The 19814-nt window shown below is 61.0% G+C and overlaps 1 protein-coding gene across 1 annotated transcript in view; it reads left to right on the top strand.

Annotated features, from left to right (window-relative positions):
- COL5A1 (collagen type V alpha 1 chain) overlaps window positions 1-19161 on the top strand; it is a 167692-nt gene extending 148531 nt beyond the window's left edge. Inside the window, 8 exon segments of the mRNA XM_036854371.1 lie at window positions 919-972; window positions 1842-1877; window positions 2269-2322; window positions 2810-3065; window positions 4033-4145; window positions 7403-7471; window positions 10905-11138; window positions 18201-19161. Coding sequence (XP_036710266.1) covers window positions 919-972; window positions 1842-1877; window positions 2269-2322; window positions 2810-3065; window positions 4033-4145; window positions 7403-7471; window positions 10905-11138; window positions 18201-18347 — 963 coding nt within the window. The 3' untranslated portion in view covers window positions 18348-19161.
- The last annotated feature ends 653 nt before the right edge of the window (window positions 19162-19814 follow it).

The raw sequence follows: 19814 nt of genomic DNA, 5'->3' as shown, positions 1-19814 counted from the left end.
TTGACCCCATACATGCCACATCCTCGCCCCCACCTTGACCCCATATATGCCACATCCTCGCTCCCACCTTGACCCCACATATGCACACCTGACCCTAGACTTCCCTGGGAACCCCTGTAGCTAATTGGAGTTTGAAGCCCCCAGGAAACCACAGCCAAGGAAACCTTAGCCTGCAAGTTTCGCCGACCCTGCACCTGGGAGCCTCTTGCAGTGGATTGCAGGACCAGGAGAGGCGGGGAGCGAGTGGAGGGAGGGGGCGGGGGGACCTGGCAGGCCGGTCTTTCCCGTCCCCATGTCAGGGCCACGGGGCCGCACTCCAGCCTGTGAATGACTGCTTCCCAAGCCAGGTGTGACAGGCTCACACGTGCCCCTGTGCTTTGCCCACCTTGGCCTGCACCTGACCTGGAAGAGGACGGGACGCCCGAGACAGAGCTGGAGGGGGCAGAGCCGTGAGGCGGGGAGGAAGCTCGTGGGATAGTGTCCCCCCAACCCAGCCTCGTCCACGGTGTCTCCCCGTGGCACCGAGACCTGGAGAGAGGGTCGGCTCGGAGGCTGCAAACTCCGAGTGTGGGAAAAGCCACTGGGAGGCTGGCTGGACGGACAGGACAGACAGGACCCCAGGACACTCGCCGCCCCCGGCCCCGGGGCTCCTGCTTCGGGAGCGGAAAGCGGCCAGAGGGGACCAGGCGGGGACGGTTCACATTAGAACATCGGAAGGAAGCGTTCACACCCACGGCCCTGCGGGTGCCCAGCCTCACAGCAGGTGTCCAGGCCCCCCGGGCCCAGCAGGGAGCGAGGGCTCCCCTCGCACGTGGCCGGCCCGGGCTGGGGGAGGAGGCCAGCCAGAACCGAGGGGCGTGGCTACAGGACAAGCTCCCTCCCGACCCGAACGCTGCTGACCGTTTCTGCTCCTTTCAGGGTATCACTGGTCCTTCCGGCCCGATTGGCCCCCCGGGCCCCCCTGGCTTGCCGGTGCGTATCTGGGAGGGGCGCGCGGCTCCCTGGGTTGTTCTGGGAGAGTGGGGGGTGGGCCTCAGAGTTACAGGGAAGTCATGGGACCCCCCTGGGGTTGGGCCACAGCCCAGGTGGACCTGGTGCCCCGCACCACGGGTTGATCTGCTCATTAGTTCACATCCGGGTTCCGAGCAGTGGAAACAAGGAAGTGGGGTCACTGGGCTCTGGTTTCAGGCTGGGGAGGAGAAGGGGGGAACCTCTGTCTCCGGGCATTGCAGGGCATGTGGACAGTCCACTGTAGGCCCTTTGGGGGCGGCGAAGACGGTGGCTGGCCCCCCGGCCCTCCCCGTCGGCATGAGCAGGGCCAGCCTGGCCCGGACGTGAGGAGTTGGGGTCCCGTCTTCTAGTCACCAGCCTGGGGCCCCCCCCATGCAGCTGGGAGACCCAGGACTGCAAGGACATCCTCCGGCCTTGAGTCTCTTCTTGCCCGAAACCAGTCAGCCTCCGAGCCCCACCTGGGCCGGGGTACACGTGGCCCAAGGTGGCCCCGGCTGATCTGATGCTGGCCCTTACTGTGGGCTGCTGCAAGGGCTGGAGTGGCTCTGTGTCAGGGCCTCTGAGGCCAGCACACCCTTGTCACGTCTGACTCTGGCTGCCTGAGCTCTGATTTCCCTGCTGGGGCGGGTGGGAGGCTGACCCGGGGCACTCGGGACCCTCCTGGCCTCCCTGTGGGTGAACGCCTGCCCCCGCCCACCTCCCCTGTCAAGCAGGTACAAGCGTAGACTCTTGGAGGGGGGACACGGGCGCAAGGAGGGCGTGAAGAGCAGGCTGGTGCCGGGAGGGGAAGGGACCGCCCACCAGCTGACGCTCTGCCCCTCTCTCCGCAGGGCCCTCCTGGTCCAAAAGGTGCTAAGGGATCCTCAGTAAGTGGTGTTGCCCCCGACCGGCCCACGCCACCCGGGGGAGGGATGTGCATCCCCTTGGATGAGAACCACCCTGGGGTCCCCCTTCCCCCTTGACTCATGGGGCCGGTCGTTCACACCCCTCCTCTGTGGCTGGGCTGCCCTGAGCTCCCCTCTACCCTGAGTCATCTCAGACCGAGGCTCCGTGCCTTGCAGAAAGGGCTCTGTCCCCCTAAGTCCCCTCCTTGGGGTGTCCAGTTCCCACATCTGGGACTGGGAAGGGGCCCCAGCATGTTAGGTCTGTCCCTCCACCTTCTCCACGTGTTTCCGGGGATCATTCTAGACCTCATGGTGGACTCAAGTCGTATCAGGCCTCAGTGACCAAGGTTGCTTCTCTTTTCTTTTTCCCCAGGGTCCAACTGGCCCGAAGGGTGAAGCAGGCCAGCCAGGACCCCCTGGCCTGCCGGTGAGTAACCCTCAAGGACTGGGGTCTCCTAACACCGAGGGACTCGTGGAAGCATCTGTTTGTGGGGTTCAATCCCAAAACGTTATGAAACGTGTGTGGCGGGGCGGGGCCTGTCCCCTTCCCCGGGACACAGGTCAGCCCAGGGCGCCTCCGCCTCGGAAGTCTGGTTGAAGAGAGAGGAAGGGGGAGGGTTGTGTGTGTATGCCCAGGTGCCTCTGTGTGCGCACGTGTGCATGCATGCGTGTGTGTGAGCGTGTGTGCACGCATGCGTGTGTGTGGCAGGAGCAGGCAGCCCTAGACAAGGCCCCGAGGGATGGGTGTGGAATGTTCCAGAGACAGAGAAGAGGGAAGAAGACTGTACTACTAAGAGGGGGCCAGTGTCTGCAGCCCAGGACCCTGTAGGCACGGCCCTGGCGGTCCCGGCCCTGCCCCCACCGGGGGCCGCCTCGTCCTCTCCCACCCACCGCCGTCCCCCTTCGGCACCCAGGGCCCCCCGGGCGAGGTCATCCAGCCGCTGCCGATCCAGGCGTCCAGGACCCGGCGGAATATCGACGCCAGCCAGCTGATGGGCGACGGAGAGGGCGAGCATTACATGGACTACGCGGACGGCATGGAGGAGATCTTCGGCTCCCTCAACTCGCTGAAGCTGGAGATCGAGCAGATGAAGCGGCCCCTGGGCACGCAGCAGAACCCCGCGCGCACCTGCAAAGACCTTCAGCTCTGCCACCCTGACTTCCCCGACGGTAGGGCACCCGGGGGCCCGGGGACACACGGAGGGGTTGGGGCTGAGCAGCCGGTGTGGCGGGAGGGACCCAGGCCTGGGCGGGCATGCGCCTCTCTCGGCCTCAGGTCCCCGTCCGTGCAGTGGGGAGGCAGGGGCATCTCCCCCTTGTCACCTGACGAGGCATCCTAGTAGGAGGGGAAGCCGTCCTGGGAGGCCGGGGAGAGAGGTCAAGGCTGCGAGGTCACACACAGCCGGGGTCTAGTCTAATCTTAGCCACCGTCTGGCAGGTAACCTGCTCTACCCGGAGTCCCATGATCCCCATCTATAAAATGGGAATTAAAACACGTACCTATCAGAGAACGTGTATACAATGTATGAGATGCTTTGGGCCTGACGTGATGTTAGCCGCAGCTGCTGTCAGTGTTAACACGGGTCCTCGTGCTGGTATTTGATGTTGTACTTGGGAAAGCACTGTTTAGACTCCAGAATATGATAAAAATGCAAATCAGTCCCATTGTCACCATTAATAACCAAGCACTACCTACCTACTAGAAAATAAGACCACACTGGCTGGCTTGCTCTGGGAAGGATGAACTCTTCTGCAAGACTTAAGGGGTGCCTGTGGTTCCAGTTGACTCTGATCCTAAGTACGTGAACTTCTAGGAGTTTTCCTGGAGCACCTCTGGGTTCCCATCCACCCGCCAGCAGGCAGAGCCACCCTCCCGGGTCCCCAGAGCTTGGACCCCGTGGGCCTCACGCTCCAGCTGTGCTCTTGGTGATACGTCTGCCCCTGTCACTCCGTGGGCCCAGCAGGGACAGCAGGACGCCGTTGGGCAAAGCCCGGAAAGGGCTGTGCTGCGGCACGTGCCTGGGCTGTGTGCTGTCACTGCTGGACTGAGATGTGGCAGCTGCTTCTGGAACTGTCCAAGGAGCAGCTCTCACGACCCGCCTCCCTCTCTAAACCTAACCCTAACCCTGCGATCCAGGTGAATACTGGGTGGATCCGAACCAAGGCTGCTCCAGGGACTCCTTCAAAGTCTACTGCAACTTCACAGCCGGGGGGTCGACGTGCGTCTTCCCCGACAAGAAGTCCGAGGGGGTGAGTACCCGCCTCCATCGCCTCCTCTCCCGGTGGGGCCGGGCCAGGGCTCCAGATATTTCACGTGCATGCAGCTTTAAGAATGAAACCCAGAAACTGGCCAGATCTAAAATCAAGGCTTTTCTCCAGAAGCAGACTTGAATTTGCCTTAGGAAAAAATTTGTAGCGATGGGACGGGCTTAGTGCAGCCTCATTTGTGGAAGTTGAAGGGCTGGTTGGCTCGTGGCTATCTTCCCACCACCACCTCCAGGGCTGGGGTTTCCACCACCAGTTGGTCAGATCCTTCCTAAGATGACTCTACAGTTCTGACCTCAGGGCAACCTGAAACCCATGGAAGGACTTTTGGGAGCGAAAGTGACCCAAATACGACTTTTAGAAGCTGGCGTTGGCTGAAATTCGTAGTGTCAGCTTCCTGGGTAGTCGCTCCTGAGTGCCATGCCTTCCTTTACAGTCTGTTTAGCGAGGGTCTGATCCATGGAGATTTTGTGGGGTGTCGATCTGAGTCACCTCTGTGGTCTTTCAGTGTCCTCGCCTCTGTGGTGGGGTCTCTGCGTGTGCGGAAGGGTGTGAACCAATGTGTGTGGATGGGTGTGCAGGTGGTGTGCAGATGGTGTGTGGATGGCAGGTGGATGGCGTGTAGGTGGCGTGTGGATGGCGTATGGATGGTGTGTGGATGGCTGATGGATGGCACGTGGATGGCGTGTGGGTGGCATGCGGATGGCACGTGGATGGTGTGTGGGTGGTGTGTGGATGGCATGTAGGTGGCGTGTGGATGGCGTGCGGGTGGCATGTGGATGGCACGTGGATGGCGTGTGGGTGGCGTGTGGATGGTGTGTCAGCATGTGGGTGGCGTGTGGATGTTGTGTCGGCGTGTGGATGGCGTGTGGGTGGCATGTGGCTGGCATGTAGGTGGCGTGTGGATGGTGTGCGTGTGGCACGTGGATGGCGTGTGGGTGGTGTGGATGGCGTGTAGGTGGTGTGTGGATGGCACGTGGGTGGCGTGTGGATGGCATGTGGGTGGCATGTGGATGGCGGGTGGATGGCGTGTGGGTGGCGTGTGGATGGTGTGTCGGCGTGTGGGTGGTGTGTGGATGGCGTGTGGGTGGCATGTGGATGGCATGTAGGTGGCGTGTGGATGGTGTGCGGGTGGCATGTGGGTGGCGTGTGGGTGGTGTGTGGATGGCATGTGGATGGTGTGTGGGTGGCGTGTGGGTGATGTGCGGGTGGTGTGCAGGGACAGGCGTGTGTGGCAGGCGTGTGCTGCTTTCTCTCAAGCACGCGTTGGAGGCCAGGCCCACTGTGGCCCAGGACAGGTGAGGAAGTGGGGTGAGGTCTCTACCTGGGAAGATGGTGGAGACTTTGGCCGCAGTGCCCTTTGCATCTGCCTGGACAAACCCTCCTCCGTAAGGTCCCGCCCAGACGGCTCCCCATCCCGTGCCGCACACCGAGGGCAGTGGGTTCCTGGAGCCGCAGCCATGGTACCTGTGCAGGTTCAGGGTCGGGCACAGCAGGAGTCGGGCAGCCTGTGGTCCTCGGCTTCCCAGCTGCCTCAGCGCCCAGAGCCCCTTCCTCTGGAGGGAGAGGTGCCCTGTCCCTAAATCTCTCTCTCACCGAGGGGAGCTCCGGCACTCCTGTGGGCCGGCAGGAACAGGGGCTCTGCACTGACGTGGATGCCTTGGGGACCCCTGTTTCATGTTCACGCTCTCCCTACCTGGGATTTTAAATCCTTGGGAAACCACACTCCTGGCAACAAGACCCCTGTGGTTCACAAGGAAATTCAAACCTCAGGACCCTTGCATCTGGCAGAGGCCCAGGCAGAAATTCAAGTGGAAAAATGCTGGCTCACATTCTTTTGTTGCTGTCTGTCCTCTGCAAACGGCCTCGCTGCTGGAGAACCAGTAGGGCGCCCCCCAGGAGCCCTCGCTGGTGGTGGAGCCAGGCGGACGGTGGGCTTGGGGCGCTGAGTGACCCCCGCTGCTCCTCACCTTTCCTCTGCACGTGTGCTGACCACCAGGGCCCCACGGGCTGGGAGCTTCGGGCGGGTTGAGGCATTCTGCCCAGTCTCCCGGGTTGCAGGGCCCCCTTGGTGGCGAAGGGGTGGGGATGGAGGGCAGAAGTCTGGGCGAGGTGCCAGCCTGCCCACGCCTCTGGTCCTGCTCTGGGAGGAGGCGGCCTTCGTGCTTTTCGAGCACAGCGCTGACAGCGGCAGGTTTGGAACCAGAGGGGAGAGTCCCGAGGGGCGGGGGGCAGGCTGGACTTGCTCTTCCTCCAGTGGGGCCGCTTCTCAGGCTTCCCTGCACGAGGCCAGCTCAGAGGAGAAGCCAGGGGATGGGGACCAGGACCTGGGGCCCAGGCAGAGCACCAGAGGGACAGCTGGGAACAGACTGGAGCCGTGGGCACTCTCCCCAGAGAGAAAGCCCCACCACACCCTCGGCACGCACACTACACACACACCATTGTACACCACACTCGCACACACCACATACGCACCACCACATATGCACGCATCATACGCAGAAACACACACGCACACCTCACACCCAGCTGGACCTCAGTAGGGTCTCCTGCCCACTCTGTCCCCAGGCAGAGGCCTTGGAGATGGAGCCACGCCCCCAGATCAGGGGATCCAATCAGAGAATGCCCACCTGTCTGCTCTCAGCCTATCAGTAGTAAATGGTCTTATTATCATTACTGTCGTCATCTGGGCGAGATGAGTGAGAATCCCCCCGTTCACCCCTTCATTAATTCACCCCACGAGCATTTTTCTGCAGTCACGAAGTGCCAGGCTCTGTCCTAGGTGCTGGATACACAGAACTGATCAGATGCAGACTTTTCTGACCCTGCACGAGAAGCAGGTGCTCGCGCCTCGAAAGCACCAGGGCTCCCCCGTCCCCATCGCGGTCATGGGCCCGTCCTGGAGTGAGTGCCCGGCTCTGGGGGAGTTAGGTGCACCTAAGGGATCTTCTCCCAGCCGGCCGTCTTGCATCTCCGTGAGGGCAGGACGCAGGCCCGCTTGGGCGGGGAGAAGGCGTGTTTGCAGGACGTGGGAGCATTTCTCGTGAAGGCAGAAGTAACACTGTCGTTCTCTCTGTTTCTCTCCCTCCCCACCTCCCGCCTCGATGTTTAGGCCAGAATCACTTCTTGGCCCAAAGAAAACCCGGGTTCCTGGTTCAGTGAATTCAAGCGTGGCAAACTGGTAAGACGGCCTCCGACTTGTGTGCAGTGTCGGTTAAACCCACCCGTTTCGTATCTTGCAGAGTAAAATGGCCCGCTGGCCCAAAGAGCAGCCCTCCACCTGGTACAGTCAGTACAAGCGAGGGTCCCTGGTAAGTGGCCACGGGGCTGCCTGCTTGCGGCACGGCCTGGCTCGGCTCTGCATGGGACTAATCGCCCCCAGCGCCACACCTGCTCTTGTCCTTCGGCCAAACTGCTCCACGGCCGTGACCGCCAGACTCAGGCCGGCCCCTCCTGCCGCCCTGACGAGGGTTCACTTTAGCCGGGAGCAGCTGGATGGTTGTCTGTTCAGCTGGAGGACACGAAGCTGGCATCCAGAGCCCCAGCTGGGTGCCGCCAGGAATTGAGACCAGAGACACCGGGAGTGGAGGGTTTATTTTGCTAAGTCCTAGCGGGCAGCTTGGATGAAGTGGGTCCTGGACCATTAAACCATCCAATTCTTTCCAGGATCCGTCCTACTTGTGCCCCGCCCCTGCTGTGGCTGGGGGCCGAGGGGCCATTCCGGTTGCCGACGGGACTCTGGGCTTCTCCGTTGCATCGCACACGACCATGCTGGTCCCTGTGTTAACTTCTGGGGAGCCAGTCTTAAATAGGCCATCCCGGAGGTGAAAGGCAACTGGCATCCCTCTAAAGATCTGGATGTGATGCTTTTCTAGCCGGTATAGAGGCCGAGGCCATTTGGACCCGATCGTGTGGGGCCAGCGACTGCTTCCATGCGGCAGGGTGTTTTCCCTGAACATCTCGGGAGTTTGATCTGGGCCCGTTTCTGGAATCAAGTGCAGAGTTCTGTGCTCCCTTCCCGGCAAGTTCAAGGACTAGGTTCCAGATGTGGCCGCGTTGCAGGTGCCACGAGAGCCCCCTTTGCTTCCTGCGTTCACTCTTCGGCTAGTGTCCCACCTGGGCCATCCTTGAAGGACGTCCTTCTCACTCAGAAGCCAGCTCTCGGGTCCACGACTTCGGGCCCGACCCTCTGCCCTCAGTTGGCTCCCCGGGGGTCCCAGGGCCACGTTCCCCCAGGACTCAGAGTAGGGCCTTCCAGCAGCCTCTGCCCGCTGCACTTGGAGACCCCCGTTGCTAGGCCCGGAGGGGCTCCGTGCTCACAATTAATATCTCACGCCCTGTGTCCTTGATTCCCAGTCACTGCAGCTCTTTCCAGACACTGAAGGTTTGCGCTCACCTTGGCACGTCCGGGGACTTCCTCTCGTCTCTGTGTGGGGACCTCCGGCACCCTCGCCCCCTTTTTCTCCTGCTGTTTCTCCTCTCCTTCACCTCCTCGGTGCTGTCCTCGGGAAGGAGCCGCTGGCAGGCAGAAGGACCTGAAGTGGACGCCCACTCGGGGGGGCAGTGCCCAGGGCACTTGAGCCGGGTGGATAGACGGGGTGGTGGGCACAGGGGTCAGGAGGAGCCGGGGCCGTGGTCCTTTCTGCAGCCGTGCTGGCGGCCTTCTCCAGACAGGGCCCCACACCCCCAACCCCTTGCTCTGTGGAAGCGGGTAGAGAACACCCACTTTCAGCCGCCAGCCCAGAGCCTGCCTGCTGCTTGGGTCCTGTTTCGCAGACAGTTGACCAAGGATGGAGGTGAAGGGACAGTCTAGGGGAAGCATCAGCTCGTCTTTGGCATTTTCCTGCTGCATCATTTCTAGCAGCCTGTGACCATCAGAGTGGACAGGGCGTAAATACAGGTCCCTCCCCGAAGAAATAGGTGCTTTTCTGGGCTGGCTGCCCTGGGCATCCCAAGTGAAGGTGCTACTGCAGAGCTGCTTTCCCGCAGGAGGGCGGGGCCTCACGACGGGGCTCTGGGACTCCATCGTGGGGCGGGGCTCGGCCGTGCCTGGTCCTTCTCCGCCTGCCTGGCACTGGGGGCTTCAGGTCCTTCTGCGTCCAGCGCTGCCCCACCTCTCTCTGTGCATGCGTCTTTCCTCCAGTCAGTCACCTTCCGTCCAGGAGGAGCACCCGACGGCCCAGACTGCGGTTGGTATTCACTCTCTCTCCTCAAGGTCCGGCTGGAAGTCGGTGTCTGGTGGCTGTGTGGGGAGCTGACCAGCAGCTCTGCGCTCTCCCCGCTCCGGTGGGAAGGGCAGGATCCCAGGCCTGGCTCACCGCCTTCAGCTCTAATTACATAGATATCTCTATACATACGTGCACAACATCAACTTAAATTCTCCCTCGTGTGTTCAGCACGGCTCTTTTAGGGTAGGCTGGGGGCTAGGGTCCGAGACAGAGCAGCGGGGGAGCGGCCGTGTGCAGGCAGGAGAAGCGCGGGTCTCAGATCCTGACGTCCGTCTGTGCATCGTCTGTCGGGGAGACGTGATGGGCCAAGCCTGCTCTGCTGGGTGTGTGAGGAGAGCCTGGCCTCTCACGCTGAGGGCCTTCAGGGAGAGGAGAGACCCGCCTCGTCCCAGGGGCTGAGGACTGTCCCCGCCCCTGCTGTGTCCAGCAGCTCAGAAAGCTGCAGTTCAGAAGACGCAGAAACTGATCTGTCTCTCGGGACGCCTGGCACTGGCCCGCGCCCGGCTGAGCTCTCAGCCCAGCGTGCATCCGACCTGTGACGCTGAGAAGCCACTTGAGAACCAGCACTCTCTCCCGGGTGCTGCCCTGGGTTTGCTGGCAGAGAGCGGGGCTTTCAGCGAGGCTCCTGCCACCAGAGCGCCCCGGGCTGCCCGCTCAGTGTGGGCAAGGCTGACCACCCCGGGCCACAGCACGGCCCACTCTGCTTTCCCCTGGATTCCACACCCGGGAAGGGGCAAGAAGGGCCTCTCCCCGGTGCCTCCACGATGGTGCCTGGTCCCTCCAGGCTTCTGGCTCTTGGCCATATGGCCTGTGACCCTCTCACAGGCCGGCCTTCCTGTTTTCTGGCCAAGACCCCATGCCTCAGGCCCCTTCCTCCCCGAAGCCATCTGCCCTTTCTGTCTCCAATTCTCGTGGCCCGGGCCAGGTCCTTGTACGTCACAGAGATCAGCCAGTGGTTTTCATGTATTAGCATGATCTAATGAGCACCTTCTTTTCTCCGGCATCGGGGCACAGTAACGGGGATGCACATGCCAAGCCCGTGCCCTCAGGGTCCTCACGGTCCTCACGGTCCAGGGAGGGCTGCAGACCAGGCCCCAGGTGCCTCTGACACAGGAGTCCAGTGCTGGTGTGGAGGGCCTTACAGCCGGTAGGAAAGATGGACACTGCCGGGATAACCCCGGCAGACTTCCTGGAGGCAGAGGCACATGAGCTGAACCCTGGAGGCTGAGTAGGGACCAACCAGGTAAAGTGGAGTGGGCGGGTTATCTAGGTCCCTGAAAGGAATGAGGCGTGGTTCACAGTGTTCCAGGGAACGCCCCAGAGAGGCCAGCGCATGCTGGCCTGGGCCCCGGGGCCCGGGCGTGCAGCAGGTTTCCAGGTGGGGCTCTTGGCCCCAGCACGCTCCAGAGGAGACAGCGAGTGGCTGGAGCTCTGGGAGCCCCGGCCGTGTGGACGAGGGGCTTTGCGCGGCCGTGTATCCCCTCCCTGCTGAGCGCCCCTTCCTGTTCCCCTGCAGCTCTCCTATGTGGACACTGAGGGCAACCCCGTGGGCGTGGTCCAGATGACCTTCCTGCGGCTGCTCAGCGCCTCCGCCCACCAAAACATCACCTATAACTGCTACCAGTCGGTCGCCTGGCAGGACGCCGCCACGGGCAGCTACGACAAGGCCATGCGCTTCCTGGGCTCCAACGATGAGGAGATGTCCTACGATAACAGCCCCTACATTCGCGCCCTGGTGGACGGCTGTGCTGTGAGTGTCGCCCGCCGCCCCGCCTGGGGGTGGGGACGGGGGACGGCGTCTGTCGGTGCCTCACGCAGTTCATTCGATCACCGCGAACTTCCCGGGCGCCTACCGTGTGCCGGGCCCTGGGTGCAGCGAGGGCCCAGGGACGGTGCCGCTGACCGTGGCTGGCGGACGTGGAATCCCCGGGCCAGCGGTGGGGACCTTCCCGCGGAGCTGGCGTCGGGAAGGCCACGCTGAGACCTGGTGGCAAAGGCCGAGCCTGGGTCCCTGACCCCGTGCCTGGTGTGACATGGAGCGTTCTTGGTCCGATTCGGAAGTTGAGACGCCTCCACTTTTTGGGGAGTGGCCGGAGCTGAGTCTGAGTTCGCTCCTGAGAGTGTGGCCGTGCTGGGAGGTGTCCTGCAGGCTCAGAGGGCGGTGACAGTGTCAACCCTTGTGGCACCCCCAGCCCTCGCTGGGTCACCTCCCTGGACCCTGTGCCGCCCTCTGGGAGGGACGTTCTGCTCAGGCCCGAGGAGCCAGTCAGGCCTGGGGTTGCTTCACTCTTTGGCCCCCGGCCCCTGTGCTTGCCAGGGTCAGCCCCTCGACTGTGCCTGCCGGGGCTGCGTCTGCCCTGGGCAGCCCGGGTCTGAGCTGCGTCCTGGGCCGTGCACGGGGCCCAGTCCTGGTGAAACCCTCAGACGTGTCCCTCCTGTGGCCTTTCCAGGACTGGAGATGGGGGTGTCAGCAGGAAGCACCGCCTTTACGGGTCTTAGCGTCACATCTGACATCAGACCCCCGGCCTCTCACCACCTGCTCCCCAGAGACCCTGCCCGAGGCCCCCACCCAGCCCGGCTCCCTTGGGGGACAGGGCTAGTCGGGGGTCCACCCCACTTAGTGTCCAGGGCCAGTTTCGCGGTGCCGGCGCCTGTGGACACCCTCCTCTGGAAGGCACTGTGCCTCTGGTCTCGAGGTCGGGAAGCTCTTCCATAATTCCCAGGCCCCAGTTCCGGTCAGGGCCCTTCCCGTGGATTTCCACATTGAGTGAACCATCTGCAGTCCCTTCTGGTTCTTCCTGGTTCCAGAAGGTTTCACCACTTGGCTCCAACACCCTTGTCGTACAGAGTGGCCAGGGCATGTGTCAGAGCTGGTCACAGGTGTCCGCAGCCAGGGGCAGGCGTCCGGGCACTGAGCTGTCTCTGTGTGCTTGTGAGCAGCCAATGCTCCTGCCTGTGGGTCCGTCTTCCCTGCTGTGCGGTCCTGTCCTGTGCTTTCGGGGCGTGTGTGGGACCTGAGGGTTCCCTGCTCAGGTGGTCTGGCTACTCGGCCAAGCCAGAGTGTCTGGACGGTCCTGCAGGGCGGGCTCGGCCTGGCAGGAAAGCGGGAGGGCAGTGCTGGCCCACTGGGTCGCTCGTAGCCGCTGAGAGCAGGACTCGGGTGGACCCAAGTTCACGTCTTGCCTCCTCCCCTGGCTGCCCCGCCGGGACTGGGATGGACCCTTCAGCTGTGGGAAGCTCCAGTCCTTCTCCCTACAAAAGGATCTAGTTGTAACCCCCAAGGGATTCCTTGGGGCTAGAGGCGAGTGCAGGGCAGGCATGGGGCCAGGGTGCCCGGAAGGGCAGCCTCCTCGGCAAGCTGGGCCTCCCCTCCGTGCTGCCCTGGCCCCCGGGACTGGTGAGGGTCAGTCCTTCAGACCTGCCCATGGAATGTGCAGAACTGGTCCCTATTTAAGGTCAGATAGGGATGCAGTTCCCTGTGGAAAGGGATCCGGAAGCCTCCGGAAGCCTCAGCCATCCAGCACTTGTTCACGTTCCTGACGCAAACCCCAAGCTGCTCCCAGAAGGTCGTGAGGCACCAAGTAAAATCATCCCTCATGTCTGTCTCCTACAAACGAAGGTAATAACAGCATCACGTCACAGGGCTGTTCCAGGGGGAACGTGCCTAAAAAGAGCTCAGAGCCGTGCTCAGCTGCCATGAGCCCCAGAAGAATCCCTGTTCCTGTGATGGTTTTAGGCAACACGGGCTCACAGCACAAGGCAGTCAAGGTGGAGATGTGAGGAGAAACAGGGACTCTCGTAGAGCAGAGACAGAGCCTGGGGCGGGGCTTGGAGGTCCTTGGCTTCCACGGCAGAAAGGGAAACACTCTGGGTGGCCCCATACGTGTCATCTGGTAAAGGGTGCAGACTGGTTTCCTGGAAGAGAGACCATTCCCTGGAAGGGACGCTGGGAAAATGGATCTTGTGAAGAACTGACCGGGGTGAAAAGGCAGATGCCCCTGGCCCCCTAATGCAGCTCAGAAGGCTCCTGCACTCTTGAGAGCTTCCTGGGAAGATTCAAGTGACCCCATGCCTCTTCCTCTCGAAGCTCCCCGCCCAGAAGTTTCCAGCGCTGCTGTCTAACTCAGAACCCGACCTCCCAGCTCTGCAGGCTCCCAGTACAGGGCAAGCTCGGACCTTCCTTAATCCTACAATCCAAAGTCCTGTCCCTCTGGCCCGACGTCTCCTGATGACGTGGGTGTGCTGTCAGCCTCTGGGGCAGCTGCCCATTGCTTGGGCCTTTCAGGACATCACCAGCATCCATGCACCCAAGGCACGAGGGGCACTCCCCACTCCTGGGTGAGAACCACTGATCAGGGTCTTCGCTTTATTTTGTGAGTGACTTGCCAAGACCCTCAGGGTATGGCGGAGCTGAGTCTCCTAATTCCCACTCCAGCATTCCTCCCACCGCAGTCCCTTCCTGGCATAGCTGCACCTTGAATGCCTCCATCAACAGGGAGCTCACTACCTCCTGAGTCAGCCCAGGCCACGGTTCTGAAGTCTCAGTGTTAGGAAGCTCTTCTGAGAAATGAGCTGGAACCCACTTGCCCATTATTTCCACCTGTCGTTCCTGTTCTGCTCCCTTAAGGCATGCAGAGAAAACCTGGTTCTAGACCAGAGTTTCTCAGCCTTTGGGGCCAGATGATTCTTTGTTGTGTGTGGGTGTGGCAGGGGAGTAGAAGGGTCCTGTGCATTGTAGGATGTTGAGCAGAATTCCTGGACTTGACCAGCTAGATCCTCTACCCGCTCAGTTGTGACAACCAGAAGTTCCTCCAGACTTTGCCACATGCGCCCCGGGGAACAAAATTGCCATTCTACAGGAAGGACAGTCAAAGATTTGGGGATCGCTCAGAAGGCTGGAAGGACCGGGCTCCTTCGCCTCCACCCAAAGAAGCCAGCCCTGCTGCCCAGGAGCCCCGAAGCTGAGATCCATGTGACATCCCGACCGTGAGCTTCTCCTTGAGAAAATCAACAACACAGATCCAATTTTCTGCCCCGACACCAGGAATCCTGGCAGTCATTTCTGAGCTCTGTAGTGGTCCTCTGGGCATCTCCAATGCAGAGGCAAGACTTAGTTAGCATCATGGGAATATCTGGATTTGGCGCTTGACATTTTTACTTCTGGAAAAGATGCTACCTTTGAGGAGGTGGAGAGATCATGGCTCTAAACAGAATAATCCTGTTGATGGAGAACATGGGCCCAGCAGGCAGGCAGGAGAGGGGATTCGGGGGAGGGTTGGGCCGAGCAGAGCATGGAGGTGGGGCGTAGGGGCGCCTCTGCAGAACGGCCTGGAGCAGTCAGCGCTCTGCTCACCCCACCCAACTCCACTGCCCACCAGAAGTTCAGCATGGTTTGAAAAGTCACACCCCTCCCAGGTAATCCTGCAGGATTCACATGGTGATAAGGGCCGGGGCTTCCCTGGTGGCGCAGTGGTTAAGAATCCGCCTGCCAATACAGAGGACATGGGTTTGAGTCCTGGTCCGGGAAGATCCCACATGCCGCGGAGCAGCTAAGCCCGTGCACCACAACTCCTGAGCCTGCGCTCTAGAGCCTGTGAGCCACAACTACTGAGCCCGCGTGCCACAACTACTGAAGCCCGTGTGCCTGGAGCCCGTGCTCCGCAACAAGAGAAGCCACCGCAGTGAGAAGCCCGCACACCACAACGAAGAGTAGCCCCCGCTTGCCGCAACTAGAGAAAGCCCGCGCGCAGCAACAAAGACCCAACGCAGCCAAAAATAAATCTATTAAAAACAATAAAAAATAAGGGCCAAAGACACTGGGATTCAGACGCTGGCACGGTGCAGCTCTGTAGCCTGACAGGTGGGCCACCGAGCAGGGCCGGCCCTGTGGAGGAGCACAGATCACCGGGCAGGAGGCCCAAGGAGCCACGCCACATAAATCCCCTTGTTCGTGCAGCTCTGCGCACCCCCGGGGGCCGTTGCCAGCCCATAATGGTTATTTATGCTTCAGGAATAACAGGGTAATGGAGCGGTGTGCACACGGCGGCTTACAGCTTACAGATGCCCCCTCTAAGCACTCTGATCATCGGAGCGCTGGGGCCCCATCAATCCGGGAGAAATCACCCTGCCAGCCGAGCACGCGCCGCCGTCCCTTGTGGGCGGGAAGAGACGGGCGCTGGCCCTGCCAAGGCCTGTTTGCCCCACTCCCTGTGGGGAAGGAGAAGGCTGGGCTGCCCAGCCCACTGGCGTGCGAGGCTCCGGCCGCCTGTGGCCGAAGCCGCACAGCTCCCCATGACAGCAGCGGCCCAGGGGAGGCCAGGCCAGACGTCTCACTTGAGTCCCTGCTGGGTGGCGGTCCGTGCTGGGACCGGTGAGGGGGTAGAGCTGGGGCAGGCAGGGTGGACTCTGGCCCCTCCTCTCTGGACTGGCCGAGGGAGGGCGAGGGCTCAGCTTCCTCCCAGGGCTCCATCCTGAAGGGGCACGGGTGGGCATCCTCTCTGGGGACCCTGCGTCCAGCCCTGCTGCCCGCCCAGTGCTTCCCAGCAGCTACAAGGCTGCAGTGGTCCTTAGCCCCTTCCCTGGCAGCTCAGTAGGCCATGCTCCCCCAGGCCGGGCTGCGGCCCCTGTGTTGGAAGCTCGTAGCATCTGTGCCCTTGAGCTCCTGGCCGCCGGAGCAGGTCCTTCAGACAGTGTCGCTCAGGGGATGGCCGTGACCCACATGTGTCCGAATTGCCCGAGATGCGTCTAAACCACGCAGACGCTGCATCCGCCCTAGGCCTCCTGAATCCCGTCTCTGGGATGGGCCAGAGCCGGAGGTGCTAACGAGCTCCCGAGGGGACGCACATTGGCTCGTAAGTGCGAGTCCTGGCTTTAAAGTATTTCCAGCCTGGCCTGCTGCAGGCAGGAGTGAGTGCTCTCGTTAAGGCAGGGCTGTGGGGAGGACAAGCTCGCGGGGTCAGGGAGACTCTTCAGGAGGCGACGTCCAGAAACTCACAGAGCAGGTCCCTCCCGGGCTCGGTGCGTTCGTGGAGGCCTGGCCAGGAGTCCTGCCCCCATGAGGCTTCCTTCCATCCTCTCCACCTCCGTGGAGCTCCAGTTGAGAAAGATGAGCCGCAGAGAGCATATTAGTTATCCATGGCTTGTAACAAATTACCTCCCAAAGTTAGCACCTAAAGCAACAAATATTTGTCATTTGACTCAGTTTCCGAGGGCCAGGACTCTGGGGGCAGCTTAGCTGGATGGCTGTGGCCCAGCATCTCTCCCGGTCTGCTTGAGCTGCTGTCACAAGTCACTGCAGACCAGGGACTTATCAAGAACAGGCAGTTGTTTCTCACGGTTCTGGAGGCTGTATGTCTGAGCTGGGAGCCAGCTGCAGGGCTCTGGTGGGGGCCCTCCCCCTGGGTTACAGACAGCCGCCTTCTCGCCGCCGTGTCCTCACGTGGGGTTAAGAGCTAGCTTTCCGGCTGTTTCTTAAAGGGGCACGAATCCCATTCATGAGGCTCCACTATGACCTAATTGGCTCCCAGTGGCTCCGCCTCCCAACTCGGTCACACTAAGCTAAGCCTTCCCCACCTGGATCTGGGGGCCACACACAGTCTGTCCCTAATGGTGCCGTGAGGTTGCTGAGCTGCTGTCACATGAAGGTGCCCTTGTGCGGGCTGTTCCTCACCAAGTGGGCTCCCCCTGGGGAGGGATCCGTGGGGAAGATGGGGGCTGGGGCCGTCGTGGAAGCTGCCACCCGGAGAGTGAAGGCCACCTCATAGCAGCTGGACTTACTGAGCGCCTCTCCAGGGCCATGCAGGACTCCAGGGGCTTTATGTGGTCACCCGGGTGATGGTCACGGCCTCCCCCAGAGGGACGGACCCACGCTGTCCCACGGGAGGGGAACGAGGCCCCGGGAGGCACTGCGTTCTCCCTCAGCTGGACATGCCTCGCTGGGGATCAGACGGGAGGGAGGGCCTCCCCGGGGCCAGATCCAGCTGAGGATGTGCCTGGTCCAGTGCGAGGCGGAGAAGGCTGCTGGTCCCAGACAGGTGGGCAGACCGTGTCTACGAGGATCCGGGACCCTCGTCTTGGGGGAATTGCCGGGGGACGGGGCCAGTGCATCCCTGACAAGTGTCCTGATGCTCAGGGTTGGGTGTAGGTGCTGTCTGACCAGGGTGGACTTGCACCTTCACCCCCTGTATTCTGGGAGGGGTGACACCACTCCTGGAGCAGTTCTGTCCCTTTCCTGGGGCTCACTCTCCTAATCGGAAACGTGGGGCTCACGTCCCCCAGGGTGGTGCTGAGCGTGAACTCAGATGCTCACGGGGATGGAACAGGTGGTCTGAGCAAGGCAGGGCCTGACTCATCCCAGCAGCTGCTCCTTCCCCAAGCTCGCCCTGTCCCTCCGTACCTCAGTTTACCCAGTACTCCTCTGAGGGCGGGTAAGGTTCCCTCTCCTCGAACTTGGGAACGCAGATCCCTCTCACTTCCGAGCATGACCCAGCCTGCTGATGGCCCCAGGGAGGGCCTGCGATCAGCTGTGGCTGTCTTGGAATTCTCAGACTTCTTCATCTTCGGACAAGGAGTCCCTGGTGTGGTTGTGTCCCCTGGCGGGGAGGGGACCCTTGCACAGCCTCCTTACGCGGGCTCCCGTGCCCCTCCCGGATGATGGGGGGTGAGGCGGACGTCTTGGGGTGCGCTGCCTGCTCCCCACGGCCCATCCTGCTGTGGGTGGGTTTTCGGAGCCGCGGTGGGCGTGGCGGGCATGGATGGCTGGTTCATCTCGGAGCCCCCGCTGACCCGCATCCCCCTCCCTCCCCTCCCCCAGACAAAGAAAGGGTATCAGAAGACCGTTCTGGAAATCGACACCCCCAAGGTGGAGCAAGTGCCCATTGTGGACATCATGTTCAACGACTTTGGTGAAGCGTCACAGAAATTCGGATTTGAAGTGGGGCCGGCTTGCTTCCTGGGCTAGGAGCCGCGAGCCCGGCCCCAAGAGCAACCTCGTGACCTCAGCGCACCGCCCGTGGGTGTCCTGGACGGTGAAGGCCCCTCGTCCCTCCCCACCACGCCGGGCCCACCCCACACCCAGAGAGAGCAAAGGGAAAGAGCCGAGTCCCCGCCCCGGAGACGAATCACATGACCTAGATGCCCCGCAGCCGCCCGCCAACTCCAGCTCCGTTCCGTCTACACCACACTCCCCAGGGAAGGGAACGGGGCCCACGCGTCTTGCCCCCGAGCCCGTGGATCTCGTTCACGGGGAGTCCACAGGGGCCCGGGTGTGGCTGCAGTATTTGGAGATCATGTTTTGTTTTTTGGGTTTTTTTGGAAAAAATTCAACTTGAAGATGTGTATTTCCCCTGACCTTCAAAAATTGTTCCGAGGCAAGCCTTGTAAAGGTCACCTCACCCTCCAGAGCCTCTGTTTTTACAAGATCCATTCACAGGCCAAATGTCATCCTGCATGTGCCTTTCCGATGGATTAAAGGTGCTTTTGTTTTTGTGAGTTTTAAGTAAATATTTGTATTGTATTGTCATAAATGTTCAGTGTCCCTGACTTTCAATCATGCCTGTCAACCCCGCTTCGGTCCCACTGGGAGAATTGAAAAAACAGGTGGGGTGTCCATTGTGGGATGCAGTCCGCACCCCTGCCCGCTCAAGGACGTGTGAGAAATTAGAAGTTTGCCAAGGGCAGCAAGAATTCACCCCACCATTTAAAAAGCAGGTGCCAGTGCCCCTTTCAGACAAGTCTTTGATTAGCTCTGGATTTTATTTTTTAACAGGGAGAAAGAGAAAAAAGGATTTTATACTTTGCCTTCTCCACATGCGCTTAGATGAAAACGCAGGCTTAAATTAATTTTAATTGCTTCCTTTTTCCATGTTTCTTCCTGCAGAGCCTGATGGGAGGATGTCCAGGGCAGGGAAACCACATTTTCTCTAGATGATAATTAAATGAAAATTGGTGCTTATTTTTACACTTCTCTTTCGTGGTGCTATCTGTTAAGATCTCCTTGAAGGTGACACTGGGGGTAGCTGCCGTGCCTCGTTCTCCCATCTTTCTCCATCCTGGCTATTGCCTCCACCATCTGGGTTTTTGCCAAGGACATTAAGGTAAATGCGGGTCACCTTCCCTCCCATGGCCCCGTTCTCCTCCCAGACAGCAGTGAAGCCGCCCCAGGCCGGGCACCAATCTTAGGCTGTGCATCTGTGATCTGAAAACACACACACACACACACACACACACACACACACACAACACATGGTCGCTTTCTGCATGGCCCACGGTGTAACGATGGCAGATTGTATTCTGTTGCCGAATGTTTGTGGTGCTAATTTCTGCGTTTGTTGCAAGAACTGAATTGAAGCAGCCTGTGGCCTCTCAGCTGGGCTGCCTTGGGTGCGGCCTCAGCAGACAGACAAATGTGCAATGAACTCTGTGAGCC

Source organism: Balaenoptera musculus, chromosome 6 (assembly GCF_009873245.2).
Source record: "Balaenoptera musculus isolate JJ_BM4_2016_0621 chromosome 6, mBalMus1.pri.v3, whole genome shotgun sequence".
Lineage (NCBI taxonomy): Eukaryota > Metazoa > Chordata > Mammalia > Artiodactyla > Balaenopteridae > Balaenoptera > Balaenoptera musculus.
Note: the sequence above shows the minus strand (reverse complement) of the source record. Positions and strands in the feature narration are given on the sequence as shown.